General features: G+C 61.4%; 2 protein-coding genes across 2 annotated transcripts; both read right to left on the bottom strand.

The window, feature by feature from the left end:
- Nucleotides 1-396: 396 nt before the first annotated feature.
- ZNF446 (zinc finger protein 446) lies at nt 397-4,689 on the bottom strand. The gene is made up of 6 exons (XM_054567843.1): nt 4,333-4,689; nt 4,056-4,257; nt 3,689-3,783; nt 2,285-2,369; nt 2,000-2,092; nt 397-1,834 (listed from the first exon to the last, which is right to left on the bottom strand). The coding sequence occupies exons 1-6, from the start codon at nt 4,672-4,674 to the stop codon at nt 1,353-1,355; spliced, it is 1,299 nt and encodes a 432-aa protein (XP_054423818.1). The 5' UTR covers nt 4,675-4,689; the 3' UTR covers nt 397-1,352.
- Nucleotides 4,690-9,553: 4,864 nt separating this feature from the next.
- ZNF324 (zinc finger protein 324) lies at nt 9,554-13,853 on the bottom strand. The gene is made up of 4 exons (XM_054567823.1): nt 13,737-13,853; nt 12,222-12,348; nt 11,750-11,866; nt 9,554-11,154 (listed from the first exon to the last, which is right to left on the bottom strand). The coding sequence occupies exons 1-4, from the start codon at nt 13,752-13,754 to the stop codon at nt 9,740-9,742; spliced, it is 1,677 nt and encodes a 558-aa protein (XP_054423798.1). The 5' UTR covers nt 13,755-13,853; the 3' UTR covers nt 9,554-9,739.
- Between the last annotated feature and the right edge of the window lie 2,612 nt (nt 13,854-16,465).

Genomic DNA, 16,465 nt, shown 5'->3' with positions numbered 1-16,465 from the left:
GAACCTGTGTTATCTCACACACAAAAGGGATTTTGCAGATGAACCAAGTGTACAGGTGGGAGCAGAAAAGACGGCTAAGGGTCCTGAGAAAGGGACACTGCCACAGATTACAGGTGAGCCCCAGATACAACCATAAGGGTCACTATAAGGCGGAGGCGAGAGGATCAGAGCCAGAGAGACGGCAGCATAAGAAAGAGTTCACCACCACTGCCGGCTTTGCAGGGGGAACACGGGGCCACGAACCAAGGGACGCGGCAGCCTCGGGAAGCTGGACAAGGCAGTAAAACAGAGTCTCCCCTAGCGCTTCCCCAAACAGCCTGCCCTCATGGCACCTTGATTTTAGCCCAGTGAAACCCATTTCACAGTCATGAGAGAATAAATCTGTCTTGTTTCAAGCCACCAAGTTGGTTACAGCAACAACAGGAAACTAATACAGTGCATTGAACGAAGTCCCACATGCCTGCCCAGGAATCCAGATGCACCCCCATGGGCAGCAGGCAGCTGATCTTCCGCTCTCTGACTTTGTGACCGACGGACCTACTGTGTGGGCTGTGGGGACACAGTCCTGGCCTGCAGGTGTGCATGGCCTCGGGGACATGTTTGCGGCCCTTTTTCTCGAGGCCACCCTTGTCTACCCACGCTTAAAATGTTAAGTCCCCTAGTGCCCACTGAAGCTGGGACCCAAGAGCTCAAAGGACAACGAGGCCAGGAGAGTGACACGTGCAGTGTGGGAACAGGGCCCCCGGACCTTCTCATGGGTTTGCTGCTCTGTGGCGCCCGCTGCCAGGCAGGAGGAGCGGAACTGCTGACCTTCTGCCCAGCAGAAGCCAGAAATCGGGATCGTTAGGCAGAGACTTCCCGGCTGCAAAAGTGGGATTCGTTAAAAACCCACAACACGTGTGAAAGACCATTAGTCTTCCCTCTGCTGCAAACAGAAACAGATCATGTTCTCCTGGGCTTTCTGCACCTTCCACATGCCGACCCCGGACCCTGCCGCTTCACAGGAGGTCGGAAGAGGCAGTTTTTGAGAATCTACTCACGGCAAAGGAGGTTCCAGGTTTTGGAAAAGTCGTCAGCCTGCAGCGTGTCCCGGGTGGGGAGATCTGAGCTTGGAAGTCACCCCTTGGGCCACTGGTCAGGGGTGGATTCAAACCAGGCCTCACTTCAGCTGGGAGGGGGTGGAGGGGGTGCAGGAGCAGCTGCTTTTCTTGCTCCCAGGTGGCTTTTGGTAGGGGACCTTCCTGGCAACTCTGATTCAGTACAGCGCCCGCTACTGCCTCCCAGTCTTCCAGGCTGCGTCCAGGTCCTGAGGACAACGAAGTCGCTAAGGTGAGTCCACCTTCTCCGGCAGCTCACGGGGCCTCGAGCCGATGGCTCTTCCTGTGGATGACCAGCTGCGACTTCCAGTCGAAGCCGCGGCCGCAGTCGCCGCAGAAATGGCGCTGCTGGCCAGCGTGGCTCTTGCGGTGGATGACCAGCTGCGACTTCCAGCTGAAGCTGCGCCCGCACTCCTCGCAGGCGTAGTTCCGAGGGGCGGGGGCCGCGCGCCGCGGGTGGCGCAGTGCGCCCGGCTCCCGGGTACTTTGCAGCGGCTTCTCAGCGCCCCCTACGGTCGGCGCCGGGGCCTGAGCGCCCTGCCCGCCCACGTGCGTCCGGTGGTGAATGACGAACACCGACTTCCAGTCGAAGCCACGGCCGCACTGCTCACAGGTGTAGGGCTTGCTCCGCGCGGCGCCCGGCACCGGCGGCGGCGGGACCAAAGCGGTGGCCCCAGACGGGCCCTCCCAAGACAGCGGGGACTCGGGACAGCCTGGCGGACCCTCGCTCTCACCTCCTGGGAAAAGGACGCGCGGCAGACCCAGTGGCCCCGGCGCCAGGACGCTGGCCCGCCGTGCGCCACGCCCCGCCCAGCCCCACCCTCCGCCCCACGGTCTGTGCGCCACACAAGCTCCCACCCACCCGAGGCCGGGCGGCCCGCTTCACACGGGGCAGCACTCACGCTGGCGGAGGCTTCCAGGGCCCTCTGTCCCCATGCTCGGTGCGCCAGGCTCCAACTCGACCTGCGCGTCCGGCCTGGGGGGTGGTAACCCTGCTGGGGTGAAGGGCAATGAGGCGCCAGTCCTGGCACTGGGCGGGGGAGGGGCTGCCACAAAGGAGGGACGGGGTGGGGGCCCTGGGGGGTGGCATGGGAGCCCCTTGGGGAGGAAGAAGGCGGGGGCCCACAGGGAAAGGCGAGGTGCAGGAAGCGGAGAGGGGAGGGGGCGGGGCCGGGGCCGGTGCTCACCCAGGGAGACCACCGTGCCGTACTTCTCCAGCATCGCGTCCCAGTACAGCTCCTTCTGTGACGGGTCCAGCAGCCCCCACTCCTCCTGCCGGGACGGGACCCTTCGCTGCCTGGACCTCCACTCCAGCCCGCCCCTTCCCAGGCCACTGCCTCATTCCCTGGAGACTCAGATGACGCTAAGACAGGGTGTGAGGAGGGAGGCGGTGAGGGGGTGGGAGCAGCCTGTGGCTCGCCTGGCGGAAGCTGCCAGCGCCCATCCCCCTGAGCTGCCCCACCCCACGTTCCGGCTGGACAGACTGAGCCTGGGACCCCTGGGCTTTCAGGGACGCAGAGTCAGGGACGGATGTGGCTGGCCCCATCCCTGTGCCTTGAGCAGAGTGTCCCCAGCAAAAGATGAAGGGACTCAGGGGACTCCAGGCTCCTCTCCAGGGAAGCTGCAAAAAGCCGTCAGCAGTCCCGGATGTGGGTACCTGGCTGCCGGAGGACTCACGATGGGAGGTACAGCCTGCCACACCTGGCGCAGGTGATGTACGTGGGTGGGGTGGTGGGCTGGGTTCTCCGTGTGGAGAGGTGAGCTCTTGCGGGCCTCTGCCCTCCTCGCCTCCCAGAATCCCATCCTCTGGTTGGGGCTTTGCTGGGTTGGGAAAAATAGTCCCCACAGACAAGCCAGAGGGGAGGTGGCAGCAGCTTGGAGCCACAGCTGGGGCGGTGCTGCTGGAGGTGAGGGGGCTTTGAACAGCCTCTGTGCCACCCGCCTCCATTTCCTGTTGTGCCTCAGGCTGTGGAGGGAGCCCGGGGCACTTCGCAGCATCCAAGCTCATCCCAACCAGCTCGTCCACTGGGACACTCGAGTAAAGTGGCTGAGGAGCAGAGTTGCTGAGAGAGGATGGGACCCCTGCTACCCAACCTCAAGAAGCGAGCACTGCAGGTAGGAAGGACCTCAGCTGAGCTTCCACACGCAGCTGGAAAGGGGGGGCTGCCGGCACTTCCTGTGAAGAGCCTCTCCATTCTGACCTCAGTTGTGCTGGGGAGACCGGCCTGCTGTGTGGTTGAGGCTCAGGCTTTCCACCCACGGCGGGTCATCTTGTCCCCTCATCTGCACACGAGGGACGGTGCGAATCCCCTGGTGCCTGCTCAGGACTGCTGGGAGCTGCACCCCCCTGACTAACTTCTTTGAGAGGAAGCCGACTCCTAACAGCTCCCATCACTCTAAACCCGATTCCAAAAATCCTCCCCAACTGCAGAGACCGCCAGTCTCCCTTTGTCCCCCAGGACCTGCAGGGCACCCTGTACCAACTCCAATCGGAGCAGCAAAGAGCACAAGAACGGCTGGCCTAGGAGCCCGGAACCCTGGCAGGCAGAGTGGCCACCATGGACATTCTCCTCCCACCCGGGGCTGCTCACCTGAATCCTGGGTGGGTGGAAGGAGGCAGAGTCTGGTTCCCCATGTCCAGCTGGCCCCTCTTGGGACTGGGATGGATGTGGGGGACTGGCAGGTGCTGGAAGTGAGGTGGAAAGGGTCAGGGCTGCCCATGTGAGCCACGCCCGATGAGCTGGTGCTGGTGCTGCCGCCAGGGCCCTCCTCTGCCAGCAGGCAGGGGGCCATGTGTGTGCCAGCCACATGGCACTCAGAGAGCCCGTACTCTCTTCGTGCCTCCCAGGGACCTGCTCTGCCGTCTGCAGTCCCTCCTGAGCCCCCACTCCCGCCAGGACGCCGGGGACACCCGCACTCCCACTGGGAGCCCCTGGCCTAGTGCGGCCCCCTTCTCACCCCTCTCCTGCCCATCCTCATCAGGCTCCTCTTTCACACTGCAGCGGAGCCGGGCGGATCCCTTCCTCTGCGCATCCTGGTGCCCCTCCCCAGAAGCTGCCCTGAGCGGCTCTACTATCCCTAGAGGGTGGGGGCTCCCCAATGAGTCCTCTGCCTTTTGTGCGGCGGGGTGCGCTGCTTGCTTCAGGACGTGGGCTGTGATCTGAAGGGAAGAGAGAAGTCACCAGAGCTCTACTCTTGTTCTGTACCTCCTTAAAGACAAACGGGCCATACTCACCCAGCCCAGCAGTTGCCCAGGGTCATGCTGCAGGCCCTCGACCAGGGCTGAAGCCTCCTCAGGGCTGCCTGGTCTCTGGCCCTGGACCCAAGCCTGGATCTCAGCGGGCAGTGAGCCCAGGAACTGCTCCAGCACCAGCAGCTCCAGGATCTGCTCCTTGGAGTGCACCTCGGGCCGCAGCCACTGGCGGCAGAGTTCTTGAAGCCGGGACAGGGCCTCTTGGGGACCGGCCACCTCCTGGTAGCAGAATCCGCGGAAGCGCAGGCGCGCTGCCTCAGGGTCCTCTAGATTGGCCGCGGGGTCCACAGAGGGCAGGCGCGGGGGCCCCAGTGAGGATGGCATTGTTGTGCCAGGAGTCTTCTTGGTGCCCCCAAGAAGAACCTGCAGAAAAGAGGGGTCAGGGTACGGGCCAAGAGGCCATCGTCAGGGGAAGGCAGACTTTGGACAAGTGCTTGGAGGCCGATTGTCCAGTGGAGCTTCCGGGAAAGTGCCAACATCTGGGGACATCAGGGGTTGTTGGAGAGACAGGCGTCCTGGGTCAGGCTGAGGAGCCGCAGGAAGTGTCCAGCAGAGGAGGGAGGTAGCAGTCAGTGCGCAGGAGGACAGGGAGGCTTGGAGCCATGAGGGTGGGAAAGGGCAGCAGTGGGACGGGGCGCCAGGCTGGGCTACGGCAGAACATGTTGACTGAAGTGGTCACCCGGAGGGGCTGGTTACTGGGACGGGCGCGTTGGCGCCCTCGGTCCAGGCTGGACTCCAGGGCTCTGTACTCGCCGACCACAGCGAACTGTGGATGACTCGCACCGTCTGGACTGTGCTTGTGAAAAACAAAAGCACAGCACGGCGGAGCCACGAACTGCGCAGAGTCGAGAGCCGGCAACTGTGACCCTGACGAGGGACTGGAATGAAACACGCCCGCACGGGGGACCTGCCAGACCCGCGAAACCAGCCTCCCGAGTCGGTCTCCCAAAAACGGAAGGGAGGAAGGGAGGGCTTCCCGGGGGAGGCGGAACGATGCTCTGGGTGGGAGAGGATCGGAGGTGGGGAGCGCACGGCACGTCAGGAGGTCGGCGGGCGCTCGCGAGCGCAGGGAGGAGGGGCTGGGTCCCGGGAGGTGGAAGAAGCCGCGCCCAGCCCAGCCTGGCCCACGCTCACCTCAGCTACCGCGCCCGCAAGCCACTTCCGGTCAATGGCACCTCGGCGCCCCTCCCACCTCTCTCAGGACGCCCCGCCCACCCCTCCGCGCGTTACCTTGGCGACGCTGTTTTCGCCAATCACGCCCCTGCTCCTAAGGCCCCGCCCCCTCCCTTCGGACTACGTTGCCTACGAGCTTCAGCAAGCAAAGACAATCGCGGCGTCCACCAGCGGAGGCTCGTTTTCAAAGGCTGAGAGGCGCTCCACTCCTCATAGAGGAATCTGCAGGGTAGCTCAATTTATGGAGCTTCCTCCTCTCACTGGCGGCTGTTCTTTGCATCTGAGTCCTAGAACTCACCCAAGTGCCAAGATGGGCTGTTGGTCTTCTGCGCACGTGCAAAACGGACCGGGCTCCTATTGGTAAGCGAGGTGAGATACGTGACCTCTCGGCCAATCAGAGCTGGTACTCTACCCAGGCCCCGCCCCCTCCCCGACGCTCTGCTTGAGGCTTCTCTTCAGCCTGGCAGTTGCCCCCTTGGCAACCGCTAGAACACGTCCGCCCGCCTGCAGCGGTTTCCAAGGCAACAGCCGCAGCGTCGCCCTGCCGTACTTGGAGGCTGGGTCGCGTACTTGTTCGGCAGAGACTTACCTACGGCCAGTCCCAAAAGTAAACGGGGTCCGGGTGGAAAGTCCTGCGGGCTTTCTCCAGCGAGAAGGGTGCTGGTCCATTCGATTTCCGCTAGGCGCCCTCTTCGGTGGGTACCCGTTTACCGATGACACCATCCCACATGATTTATATACCCCGAGTCTGACACGTCTTCAGATACCAGCACTCAACCTTTTACTTACTTTGGGGGCCAGAATTAGTAAGGTGACCTTTATTTTTAGTTAATCTCCATAGGCAATGTTAGCGGGGTCAGTTTTGTTTCCACACATCAAGTGCCTGAAACATGACTTATTCAAAATCCTAAAATGCATCTACGTGTCTCTCTTGAACGGCGGGAGCTTGTTTGAAGGTTTTAGCAGGGTAGCGCAGCTACTCGTATACCTTTGACCGAAGACTGGTCCTCTCCTCTATTTGGGAAGGTCGTCCTCTTCGACCGAGAGCGCAGCTTCCGAAGAGACGCATGTGGATCAGGGAGGGAGGGAGAGGACACCCGCCTAGCCAGCCAGATCAGCTGAAACAACGCTGGCGATCAATGGGGTGACAGATGTCGCAGCCAGATCGTCCTCACATCCTATCCTGGTTCCTTTTGATACCTAGGGGCTGCCAGCTCGCTATAAAGAGCTGCGGTCTGAACCACTGATTGGAAGGACGCTCGGAACATGAGTGGGTGGCGCTTGTCGACTCTTCCCAGTAGCATCGTTAAATCGGGCTGTTTTGTGGGGGCTTAGGTCTTTTCACAGGGACTGTGCAGATTCCCCAGAAACGACTCTTTCACCATCTACCGTAGGGAGACCTGGGACTCTAACAGCTCCTCCAGCATCTCTCCCCCGTCATCTTTTAGGTCTCCCCTCCCAGAAGACTGCTGGTGTCATGATATCTTAAGTTTTGCAGCGTAAGCCTGGTGGGTCTGCCTCTACTTACCCTCGTGCCAGCTCAGTACCTACTTTCCCTAAGCCAGTGACAGCTCCCTCGACCTCCTCTAGGTGTAGAATGCCATTGCAACGGACACTTTTCTCCATCCTCTTGCTCACAAACCCACAGGGTTTGTCTTAAACACTCTCTTCTGTGGTTTCAGTTGGCTTTTGAATAGAGTGAGGATGGGTTCAGTTCACCATCTTGAGCCAGAAAGACCAGGGACACTTTTACAGTCACAGCCTGTTCAGGGGTAAGAGCAGGGGAGCCCGCCTGGCAGGACGAGAGGTTTGAGGGAGGGCAACTTAGGAGCCAAGACATGGGGGAAGGAGGATGCCCATGCATTGCTCTTCCTGTAGGAACAGTGGAGGACACTGACCAGTCCTGGGTAGTGGGAGGGGTTGATCTGTGGAGGAACTAAGGGACAGCAGAGACCACAGAGATGGGAAGGAGCTCAAGGAAGCAGCGAGGAGGCGTGTGGGGAGACAGCAGGCTCAGGCGGAGGGGTTAGGAAAGCTCAAGGTGGAAACTGGGCTCCCAGAAGAGCTTTTGTCCAAGTTGCAGAAAATGTTGCATGTGACTCTCTGGGTCCCCATGGGCTCCCAGAAGAGTCCTCAGTCAGGGCAGGGAGGCAGGCCTGAGGAAAGGTGAAGTGAGGGCAAGGCCAGAGTGTGGACCAGAGCAGAGAGCAAGAGTCCAGGAGGTGCAGCCAATGGCTCAGGAGCACAGGCACGGAGGACGTGTGCTGGGAGGCTGTTGAGGGTAGAGTCTTGCATGACTCCTCTCTTCACCCAAGTCTCCCCACCTTGTAGGAACTTGGGAGGTTTCTACCCCTTGGGAGGGGCAAAAATGGGACCCACCCTGCTGGCAGGCGGGGAGTGGGGGTAGGGAGATCTTGTCTGTGCTCAATGTGTACGGTCTGTGAGGCCTTGGATGTGATGGCGCTGGAACACCCACTGGGTTGGGGCCCACCTTTGGGGTCACATATAGCCCATACCTCAGATTTCACAGCTTGGACCCACAGAAGCCCAACTCCTAGTAGAGCCGCTGTTTGGGGCAGCTTCAACCCATCTACCCCGCCCAGGTCTGCTGGCTGCCCCACGCCCACCTGGCTGCCAAGGGGACCCAGGTCTCAGCACCTCAGTGGGGCCACAGACAGGCTGCGTTTCTACCCTGTGGCTTCTCAGAAAGGCCCACCAGTTTGAGGCCAAGTCCCCGCAGCTCTATGGTGAGGACAGGCTCTGATGGCAGGCACATCTGCGCTGTGCTGGGGTGAAACCAGGCTGTTACCATGCATGTAATTTGAAAAAGAAACCTTTATCAGGGAGCCTCCCTGGACTCAGTGGGAGGGGAGCCTGAGGTGTGGACTCCCACAGGGCTGTGCAAGAACTTACAATCAACATCTCTCCCAAGTTAGTTCCAAGTTGTAACTTCTAGCCCTTTTTTCCCAAGTAGAGAGACCATTAACTTCCCTGGGAGTGAGGCCAGAGGTCAAGATGGGCTCCGGTCTGCTAAGGGCCACAGGAAGCGAACTGGGCCCCAGCCCAAACTGTCTGCCTCAGCGTCCCCACCCTGCAGGGGTGTCATGCTGAGGGGGATCTCAGGAGGGCGCCACACGCGGGCAGAGCCCGTGCAGAAGCGAGCAGCCCCATCTTGTCTCGGATGAGGCTGTTGTTTCAGTCGCCGCCTGTCAGGGCAGGGGGATGTCGAGGCTCCTGTAATTTTGACTTTGGTAACAACGGGACACAGCCCGAGCGGAGGCTTGGATGGGAACCTGCACGGACGTGTGGCGGGGGCCCATCCTTCTATCTTTCCCGCGGCAGACTTCCACCTCCCCCACCGCCCGAGGGTCAGCCACGTGCAGGGCGCCAGGCCAGGCCTCTCTCTGCCCTCCCAGCTGGCAGACTGTGGAGTGCGGGGGCGGGATGGTGAGCTGTCTGGATGCTAGACTTGGCTCTACTGTGTGTGACTTACATCCCCTCGCTGCACTTTAGTTTCCTGTTATGAGAAGTGGAGACAATGGCCACAGCAGCCACCTCAAAGGGCTGGTAGGGGAACCTTGCAGCACTCAGAACGGGTTGGAAGTTGGCACATGTGGGCCTCATAAAGATCCTGTCTGTCGGGTGCTGCAAATACCCTCTGGAGGCTGGAATCCTTTTTTTTTCCCCTTCTTTTCCGCAGAAAAGAAAGTAGAGGCTTAGAGCCCAGCCACTTGTCCAAGGCCGGCGCCCAACCCCCGCATGACCTCTTGTCCACTGTGCCCCCTCCCAGGGAGCCTCAGATGAGTAGACGCCTGGGGGAAATATCCTGAGTGTCTGTGGACTAGCCAGCTTCAGCGTGGACATCACAAATTCCTCTGGACCGCCTCCGCCCCCATCCCAGCGCGCCCCTCCTCCCCTAAGCGTCCAGTCATAACATGCGACAAGTGGCACCACCATGCCAGCCTCCCCTGGCTCTGACAGCCACCACTCGGCCCCACCAAAGTCCCAGCCTCCATGTCTATCTTCCTAACCTTTCTGCAGTGTGACCTCTGGGGCACGGAGGAGGCAGTTGTGGCTGAGGTGGCAAATCTTGTCAGTGCGTGCAGATGGAACTACGGAGCGCACACAAGGCTTCTCCAGAACAGATCTGCTTAGGGCCCAGCTCTTTGGCCTTGGAAGGGGCTCATTATAGGTAAGAAAGGGCGGAGCTAGGACTTTAGGCCTCAGCGGGCGTGGGTACCTCAGCAGCAGCTGGGCCTGAGGCAGGAGTGGGCCGGTCCCCTGGAGCGCAGTCTGAGGAGGCCCCTGAAGGAGGCCTGGTTCTGCGCCTCCGCACCGGCTTCTCACCGGTGTGGATCCTCTGGTGATGGAAGAGGGCTGGGCGCTCGCGGAAGGCGCGGCCGCACTGCGAGCACACAAACGGCTTCTCGCCCGTGTGGATGCGCCGGTGGCTGAGCAGCACGGCGCCTTTGGCGAAGGCCTTTCCGCAGTCCCCGCAGCGGTAGGGCCGCTCGCCTGTGTGCAGCAGCTGGTGCTGCGTGAGGTTGGAGCTGTGGCTGAAGGCGCGGCCACACTGTGTGCAGGTGAAGGGCTTCTCGCCAGTGTGCACGCGCTGGTGCTTGAAGAGCGAGGAGCCCTGGCTGAAGGCAGCCCCACAGAGCGTGCAGGCGTACGGCTTCTCACCCGTGTGTGTGCGCTCATGCTGGATCAGATGCGAGTTGCGGCAGAAGCGGCGGCCACACCGCGCACAAGCGTAGGGCCGCCCGCCCGCGTGGATCTTGCGGTGCTGGCTGAGGTTGGAGCCGTGGCTGAAGGCCTTTCCGCATTCGCCGCAGCGAAAGGCCTTCTCGGCTGTATGGATGCGCTGGTGCCGCACCAGCGAGGAGCTGTGCCGGAAGGCCTTGCCACAGGCCAGGCATGCGTAGGGCGTCTCTCCACTGTGGATGCGCTGATGCTGTGTCAGGTGTGAGGTCTGGCTGAAGGCCTTGCCGCACTGTGTGCACTCATAGGGTCGCTCCCCGGTGTGCGTGCGTAAGTGCTTGAGGAGGTCGGAACTCTTCACAAAGACTTTGCTGCACGCCCTGCATTCGAAGGTCTTCTCCCCCGGGAGTAGGCCAGGGCCCGCGTGGAGGGTGTCACCCAGTTCATCCCAGGTTGGGGGCTCCTGACAGGCGGGGAGTGCCTGAGGCTCCTGCCAAGCCACCCCCATTCCTAGTTCCCCCATCGTGTGACCGGCCTGGAGGTCTGGGACACTCGGGAAGGTCCTCCCAGGGGGCTTCTGCAGCTGGGAGGCGCTCGGCTGCTTGCCTGGCTCTGAGCGGTCTGTGAGGGCTTTCTCTGTGGGTGGGCTGCCCCCGGGGGCCCGCAGAGGTGAGGTCAGCCGCAGGCTGATGCTGGTCTCACCACTGCCCGGGCCTAGCAGGAGTCTTTCCCAGTAGATCACAGAGACCCCCGTGGGTTTTCTCTCCCGCGATGAGGAAATGCCCTGCCGAGCCTCCAGGCGTTTTCCAGATTCACAGGCAGCAGTGGTGGGGAGAACTCTAGCAGATGTGGGAGGGGGCCTATCCTGGAAGGTCCTTGGCTGTGCTGCTTCCCCAGACACATGTCTGCCGTCTGCCAGACGTGGGAAACCTGAAGGCACAGAAACAGCGGATTCCTAGGTCATCCTGACCAGGAGGAAGTGACCTGGGCAGTCCGAGTGGGTGGGTGAGGGGACCCACGGTCTGGGTGTGGCCGCTAGAGAGAAGAACAGAGACCCTTCCCGTATGCAGCTCAGCTGTCGGTGGGACTCCCAGGCCTGCTGTGCCCCTTACGCTGATGGCTACCTGCTGCCGGAGTTTCACTCACGAACTCTGTTCACTGACTGCCTCTCCCCTAGCACGGTCAACTCCACGAAGTCGGGGCCAGGACCATCCTGGTCAAGGCTGTGTCCCTGGTGCCAAGGACAGGCCTGGCCATTGTAAGAGCTCAAGAAACAACGAACACATGAACGAATGGCCCCACAGACGAGGTGGTAAGATAAGAGGTTTGAGACCATACACTGTGGCTGAGGGGGGGTGTCCTGGGAGTTCCCCATTTCAGGGCAGCTCAGGCTGGAGCCTGTAGGAGAGGCTAATGGGGGAAGGAGAACAGGAGGGAATCAGGTCGGAGGCAGCAGAGGACAGTGTCCAGGAGGGTGGGAAAGAGGGACGTCTCCCCCCCCCTCCCCCCCAGAAGTCCCACTCACCAGGGTTGGGCCTCCTTTGGGCATTCCTGGCCACGGTCGCATCTGACCCACTGAGAACCCAGGGCTCCTCACCACACTCCAGCTGGATGACTATTCGGGGTCGAGAGGCAGAGAGTCCTGTGACACAAGATGAGCAAGTGAGGAGCCAGCCCCAGCTCATGACAATCAATTGCCCAACAGCTGGCAGGAGTCAGCGCTTCATGCGTCAGGCATGGTGTCACCTGTGCAACTATGAAAACCTGAATGTGCCGCCACAGGTCAGAGCTCACAGGAACCGCTTAATGGTGCCTGTGAGCAGGAGAAACGTGTTGGCAGTGCCAAAGGAGCCCAGGCGCAGAGTGGCCATAGCCGGACAGAGATGCTACGCCGGTGGGTGTGGGGCTGCTCACAGGCCACCAGGAGATAAGGGGTTGGTGCTGGTGGAGCAGCCCGGCCACGACTAAGCTTTTCTGTGGAGGACCCAGGGCCTTACCCAGTGAGGCCACGAGTGCAAAGTTCTCCAGCATCACATGTCGGTACAAGGCCCTCTGCGCTGCGTCCAAGAGCCCCCACTCTTCCCTGGAGAAGTACACGGCCACATCCTCAAAGACCATCAGGCCCTACAACAGTGAGCAGGGGAAGACGGACATGGTGTCAGTTATGGCTGTGTGACCCAGGACCCAGTTCTCTGTCCCAATGGCTACTTCCCCTGAACCCCCCCAGACATTTACTTCCTCTCCTGCCCCAGGGCTCTGGAGATGCAACTGCCCTCACCTGTCTGGGCCTCCTCCCTGACTAGGCCTTAGATGCCTCCTCAGCCTGCTCACTGGCCCCTCCAGACAGGGCAGCCACAGCAAGTCCCAGGCCATCAGAAGGCCGCCAACCCAAGGGCTGTTGCAGGCATCCGGTCATTCTCCAGCCTCGGCACAAGCTGACTCTCCCCAGACCTGCCCCTATTGCTTCCGCAATAAGCAGCTGTATAGTAAGTCCCAGCTGTCTCCCTCCTAACCACATGCCCATCTCTGTTGGCAATGCCTGGCCCTGCTGAACTTGCCTGGTGTTTTAAGGCCATTCCTCCAGCCTGAAGGACTGGCCGATCCTCTCCAGTCTCCACAGGGTGAACGGAAGGATCTAGGGGGCCAGTTCTTCCCTCCATAGCCACACCGCCTCTATATCCTTCTCACTTGGCTGCCACCTGCGAGACTTCCCAAGAACCTCAGAAACTGCCAGCAGGTCTTCGTCCACCTGGCCGAGTCTGTGAAAGCCCCTCCTACGTTTGATTCCCAAGCCCTGCCCCAGCTCTGAATACCAGGACTCTGTCCCTGAAAATCAACAGTTCCAGGTGCACGTGATGCCTCAACTCTGGGGCAGATTTTTCCGGATTCTCCCCAGGGAACCTGCTTTCCTTTCAAATTCATGATTTAGTCTCCAGAAGCTCCATTCTTCTGGTGCTCAGACTAAAAGCACTTTGGAAGGTGCATCCACCCCCACCCCCACCTGGTAATAAGACAGACTCCTGGGAATTCAACCGCTTTCCAGTCTCCAAAAACCCAATCTGGTCCACGTACTACCATCGCTCCCTCCCTGCACACCAACATCCCCCTCTGCGTCCATTCTCCACTCAGGAAACGGCGGAACAGGTTAAAATTCCTCACTTAAACCATGTCCAAAATCTTCCATAGCTCCCGGCGACCTCGGGATAGTCCACGCCGGGGCCTGGCAGCACATGCATCCTATCTCCTGTCCCCGAGCTCCACGTGAAAAGCTGTGGTCTGGAAGCACCTAGGCTGTCTCCCCTCCCAGCTTTCACATGTGCGAGACCCTCACCCTCTAGGCTGCCAGAAATGGGGATCCCATACGTGAACAGAGGACTGGACTAGACACCGGGTCCAGGGCGCATCGAGAAGGGAAGACAAGACGTCCATATAAAGTCCCTCCTCGGCGGGGCTCTGGTCCATGGCGGAGGGGTCCGGGCAGGCGGGTGGGGTCTGGGGCTCCCTCTACTCACCTGCGCCGCTGCCGCCATCGGAATCTGCGCGTGCGGCGGACGAGCCCGGCGCCCCTACTCCTGGCCTCAGTCTCCCGGTCCGTTAAGGGCGCAGACGTCCAGGGTACCGCCTCCGCGGCGCCCCCGAGGCCGGAGAGCACGTGGGTCCGGGCACCGCCCGAAGGCCCCAGGGGGCAGCCCACGCTACACCGGAGAAACCGAGGCCGGGGGGGCGTGGCCGTTGGCCCGCAAGCACGGCGCGCGCGGAGCGGGCCCTGCGCCCACGCCTTCCTCGCGCCCTCGCCTCCGCTCTCCAGAACCTCCTGGAAAGCCGGACCGACGAGCCGCGCTCCCGCTCCCAACACCGTCGTGGCCTGACGCCCCACAGCGAAGTGACAGTCTCGGAGGCCGGAAGTTCGACCCTCGCCAGCCCTCACGCGCCCAATGCGCGCGGCAGCCTCACGCGCAGAGCCTTCTGGGAAGGGTAGTTCCAGGGTGCCTTTCGGCCGCGATCACGACGGCGGCGGCGGCGGCGAAACAATAACGCTAACGGCTCTCACGTACTGAGCAGCCCATCCCTGGACCTTGTATTTGCCAAGTTTCCTCCCTGGACTTTGCCGTAGAGCAGAATGCGAGTGAGCATCCCAATTCCTCAGGAGAGCGGGTCTACCCCAGAGTTTCCGATTCCGCGCAATGGGGCGAGAGCTTGCATTTCTGGCAAGTTCCCTAGTGATGCTGATAGTACTGGCTCAGGGACCGCAGTGTGGAGATCGATGACTAAAAGACATTTAATATTACTGAACCAAGTCTCCTGGGCGGAGATATCTCCATTTCACCTACAGAAGAAAAGTGTTTCCCAGCGGCCCCTCAGGGCTGGCAGCCCAAGGCCCAGGACACGGGTCACTTGCCGGACATCGCTGAGGGACGAAATCTGGGGGCCACCCCTTTAAGGGGAAGCGAAGCCACCACCCAGTTGTTCTTTCTAGCGGCGCTCCATTTCCCAGAACCCTTCACGGTGCCGCCGGGGCGTTGCCATGGAGAACCTGAAGACGCCCGGTCGGATGCAGGCCGAACTACATTGACCAGAAGACCCGGCGGGATGGCGGCGGACCTGCGCCAATCACGACCCAAAATAAGAGGTACTTCCTGCGGCTTAGTCGGTGGGGGCGGGCCTTCGGGCAGCCCCCTCGCGGAGGATCATTTTGCCGCTGTCAGGGCGTTCTGCGCCGCCCTCGGGCACCGGCGCGCGGCGTCCCTGCGGCTTTTCCGGCGCTCCCTCAGGACCAGCCGGGGAAGACAGTGAGAGGGATGGGGCCAACCTCCGCGCTGCCCACTGGCCGTGATGCCCCGTCACAGGAGTCCCGCGCCCCGCCCTCGGTGCCCGCGGCCCGCGGAGGCGGCGCCCTGGGCCCCGCGCGCGTTTGCACCGGGGACTGGCGGGTGGCGGGCGGGCATCCGACTCCGTGCGGGTTCAATGGCGGCAGCGGCGGCGCAGACGGGCCCGGTGCTGGTGAGTGGAGGGCACCCCGCGACCCTCTCACTCGGTCCCCACACACGGGGCCCGGCACCCCCCGTGCAGGGGAGACGGGTGTCCCTGGACTCTTCTCCACCCCCTTCCTTCGCTACTGGGGACCCTACGGTCACCCCAAACAGGGGGCCTATGGAAAGATCGTCATTTCTGGGACGCATCAGGACAAGGTGTGGGACGCTGTTTCGAGCACAGGGACCAGGATGTGCAAATACTTGGAGGTGAGGCTGACCTGGGCGTGTGCGGGGACCTGCAGGTCGGCCTCAGGACCGGTGGGCAGCAGTCAGGCCTGGAGTGGCAGCCTGGGATGCTGGGCCAGTCGTCTGAGGGAGATGGGAAGGACTGGAGCAGCGGAGAGCGATGAGATTCGGGTGTTCACAGGCTCCCTGTGGCTGCAGAGTGGAGAACAGGGCGCAGGGGTGAGGGTGAGCAAGGAGAAAGGGCGGTCCATGAGGATGTTACCTGAACAGACCAGGGAGCGGCAGTCGTGGCTCGGCCAGAGTGTTGATAGAGCTGGGGGAAGGGATCAGATCTCGGATCTTTGAAGTGAGGCCAGCCAGGTCTTTTGATGGGGGGGAGGGGGGGCAGGGCAGTGGGTGAGCTAAGGGTGTCTTCGTGGATTTTGGCACCAGCCACTGGAAGGTGGAAGTGAAGTGACTGAGATGGGAAGTCAGGGAAGATCAGGAGGTGGATTTTGAGCATGTTGAGGCCGAGCTGTTTTGAGTGGAGGTGATGGATGGGCGGCCGGACAGGCAGGTCTACGTTCTACGGAGGGATTTGGCTTGGAGACGGGCAGTCGGCCGCGGCCAGCCCGTGAACCGAAGGGGAGCCCTGGATCAGACTCAGGAGGCGGCATCTGCAGGTCACGGTCGGGCAGCTGAGCACTGGGTGGCTGGCCTGGGTCACAATGTCAGATGAAGGGAGGAGCAGCCACAAAGGAGGGTGTGTAGGGGAGAGGAGGGTCCAGAAGGTGACCAGGGTCACTCGGATGGAGACTGAGACATATCGGAGACAGAGGTGTGCGGACAGTGGGACTGGGTCTGGTACTCATGGTACTGGAGTTTAGGGGGGGGGAGGAGGGGGACCTAGGAGTGTCAGGGGCAGTTTTGCCCACCAGATGTGGCAGGAGGTGGGGTCACAGGCCTAGGTCTTGATGGGTTCATCTGTTTTTTGTTTGTCTTTCTGCCACCTTTTGGTCTGGTGGACTTAGTTGTCCCCATCA

This window comes from Pteronotus mesoamericanus, unplaced genomic scaffold, assembly GCF_021234165.1.
Source record: "Pteronotus mesoamericanus isolate MK-2021 breed Mesoamerican mustached bat unplaced genomic scaffold, CSHL_Meso_final contig_199, whole genome shotgun sequence".
NCBI classification, from domain to species: domain Eukaryota; kingdom Metazoa; phylum Chordata; class Mammalia; order Chiroptera; family Mormoopidae; genus Pteronotus; species Pteronotus mesoamericanus.
The sequence above is the reverse complement of the archived record's forward strand: the minus strand, read 5'-3'. Positions and strand labels throughout refer to the sequence as shown.

Bases quoted from the DNA above. Each gene is read 5' to 3' on its own strand.
- ZNF446 (XM_054567843.1), bottom strand. From the start codon at position 4,674: ATGCCATCCTCACTGGGGCCCCCGCGCCTGCCCTCTGTGGACCCCGCG. The intron at 4,258-4,332 runs GTGAGTATGGCC...TCTTCCCTTCAG, and splicing joins CTGGGCAACTGCTGGGCTGG to ATCACAGCCCACGTCCTGAA. The intron at 2,093-2,284 runs GTGAGCACCGGC...CCTTCACCCCAG, and splicing joins CGGCACGGTGGTCTCCCTGG to CAGGGTTACCACCCCCCAGG.
- ZNF324 (XM_054567823.1), bottom strand. The intron at 11,867-12,221 runs GTAAGGCCCTGG...CTTGTGTCACAG, and splicing joins TGCACTCGTGGCCTCACTGG to GACTCTCTGCCTCTCGACCC. The intron at 11,155-11,749 runs GTGAGTGGGACT...CTGTGCCTTCAG, and splicing joins CCAAAGGAGGCCCAACCCTG to GTTTCCCACGTCTGGCAGAC.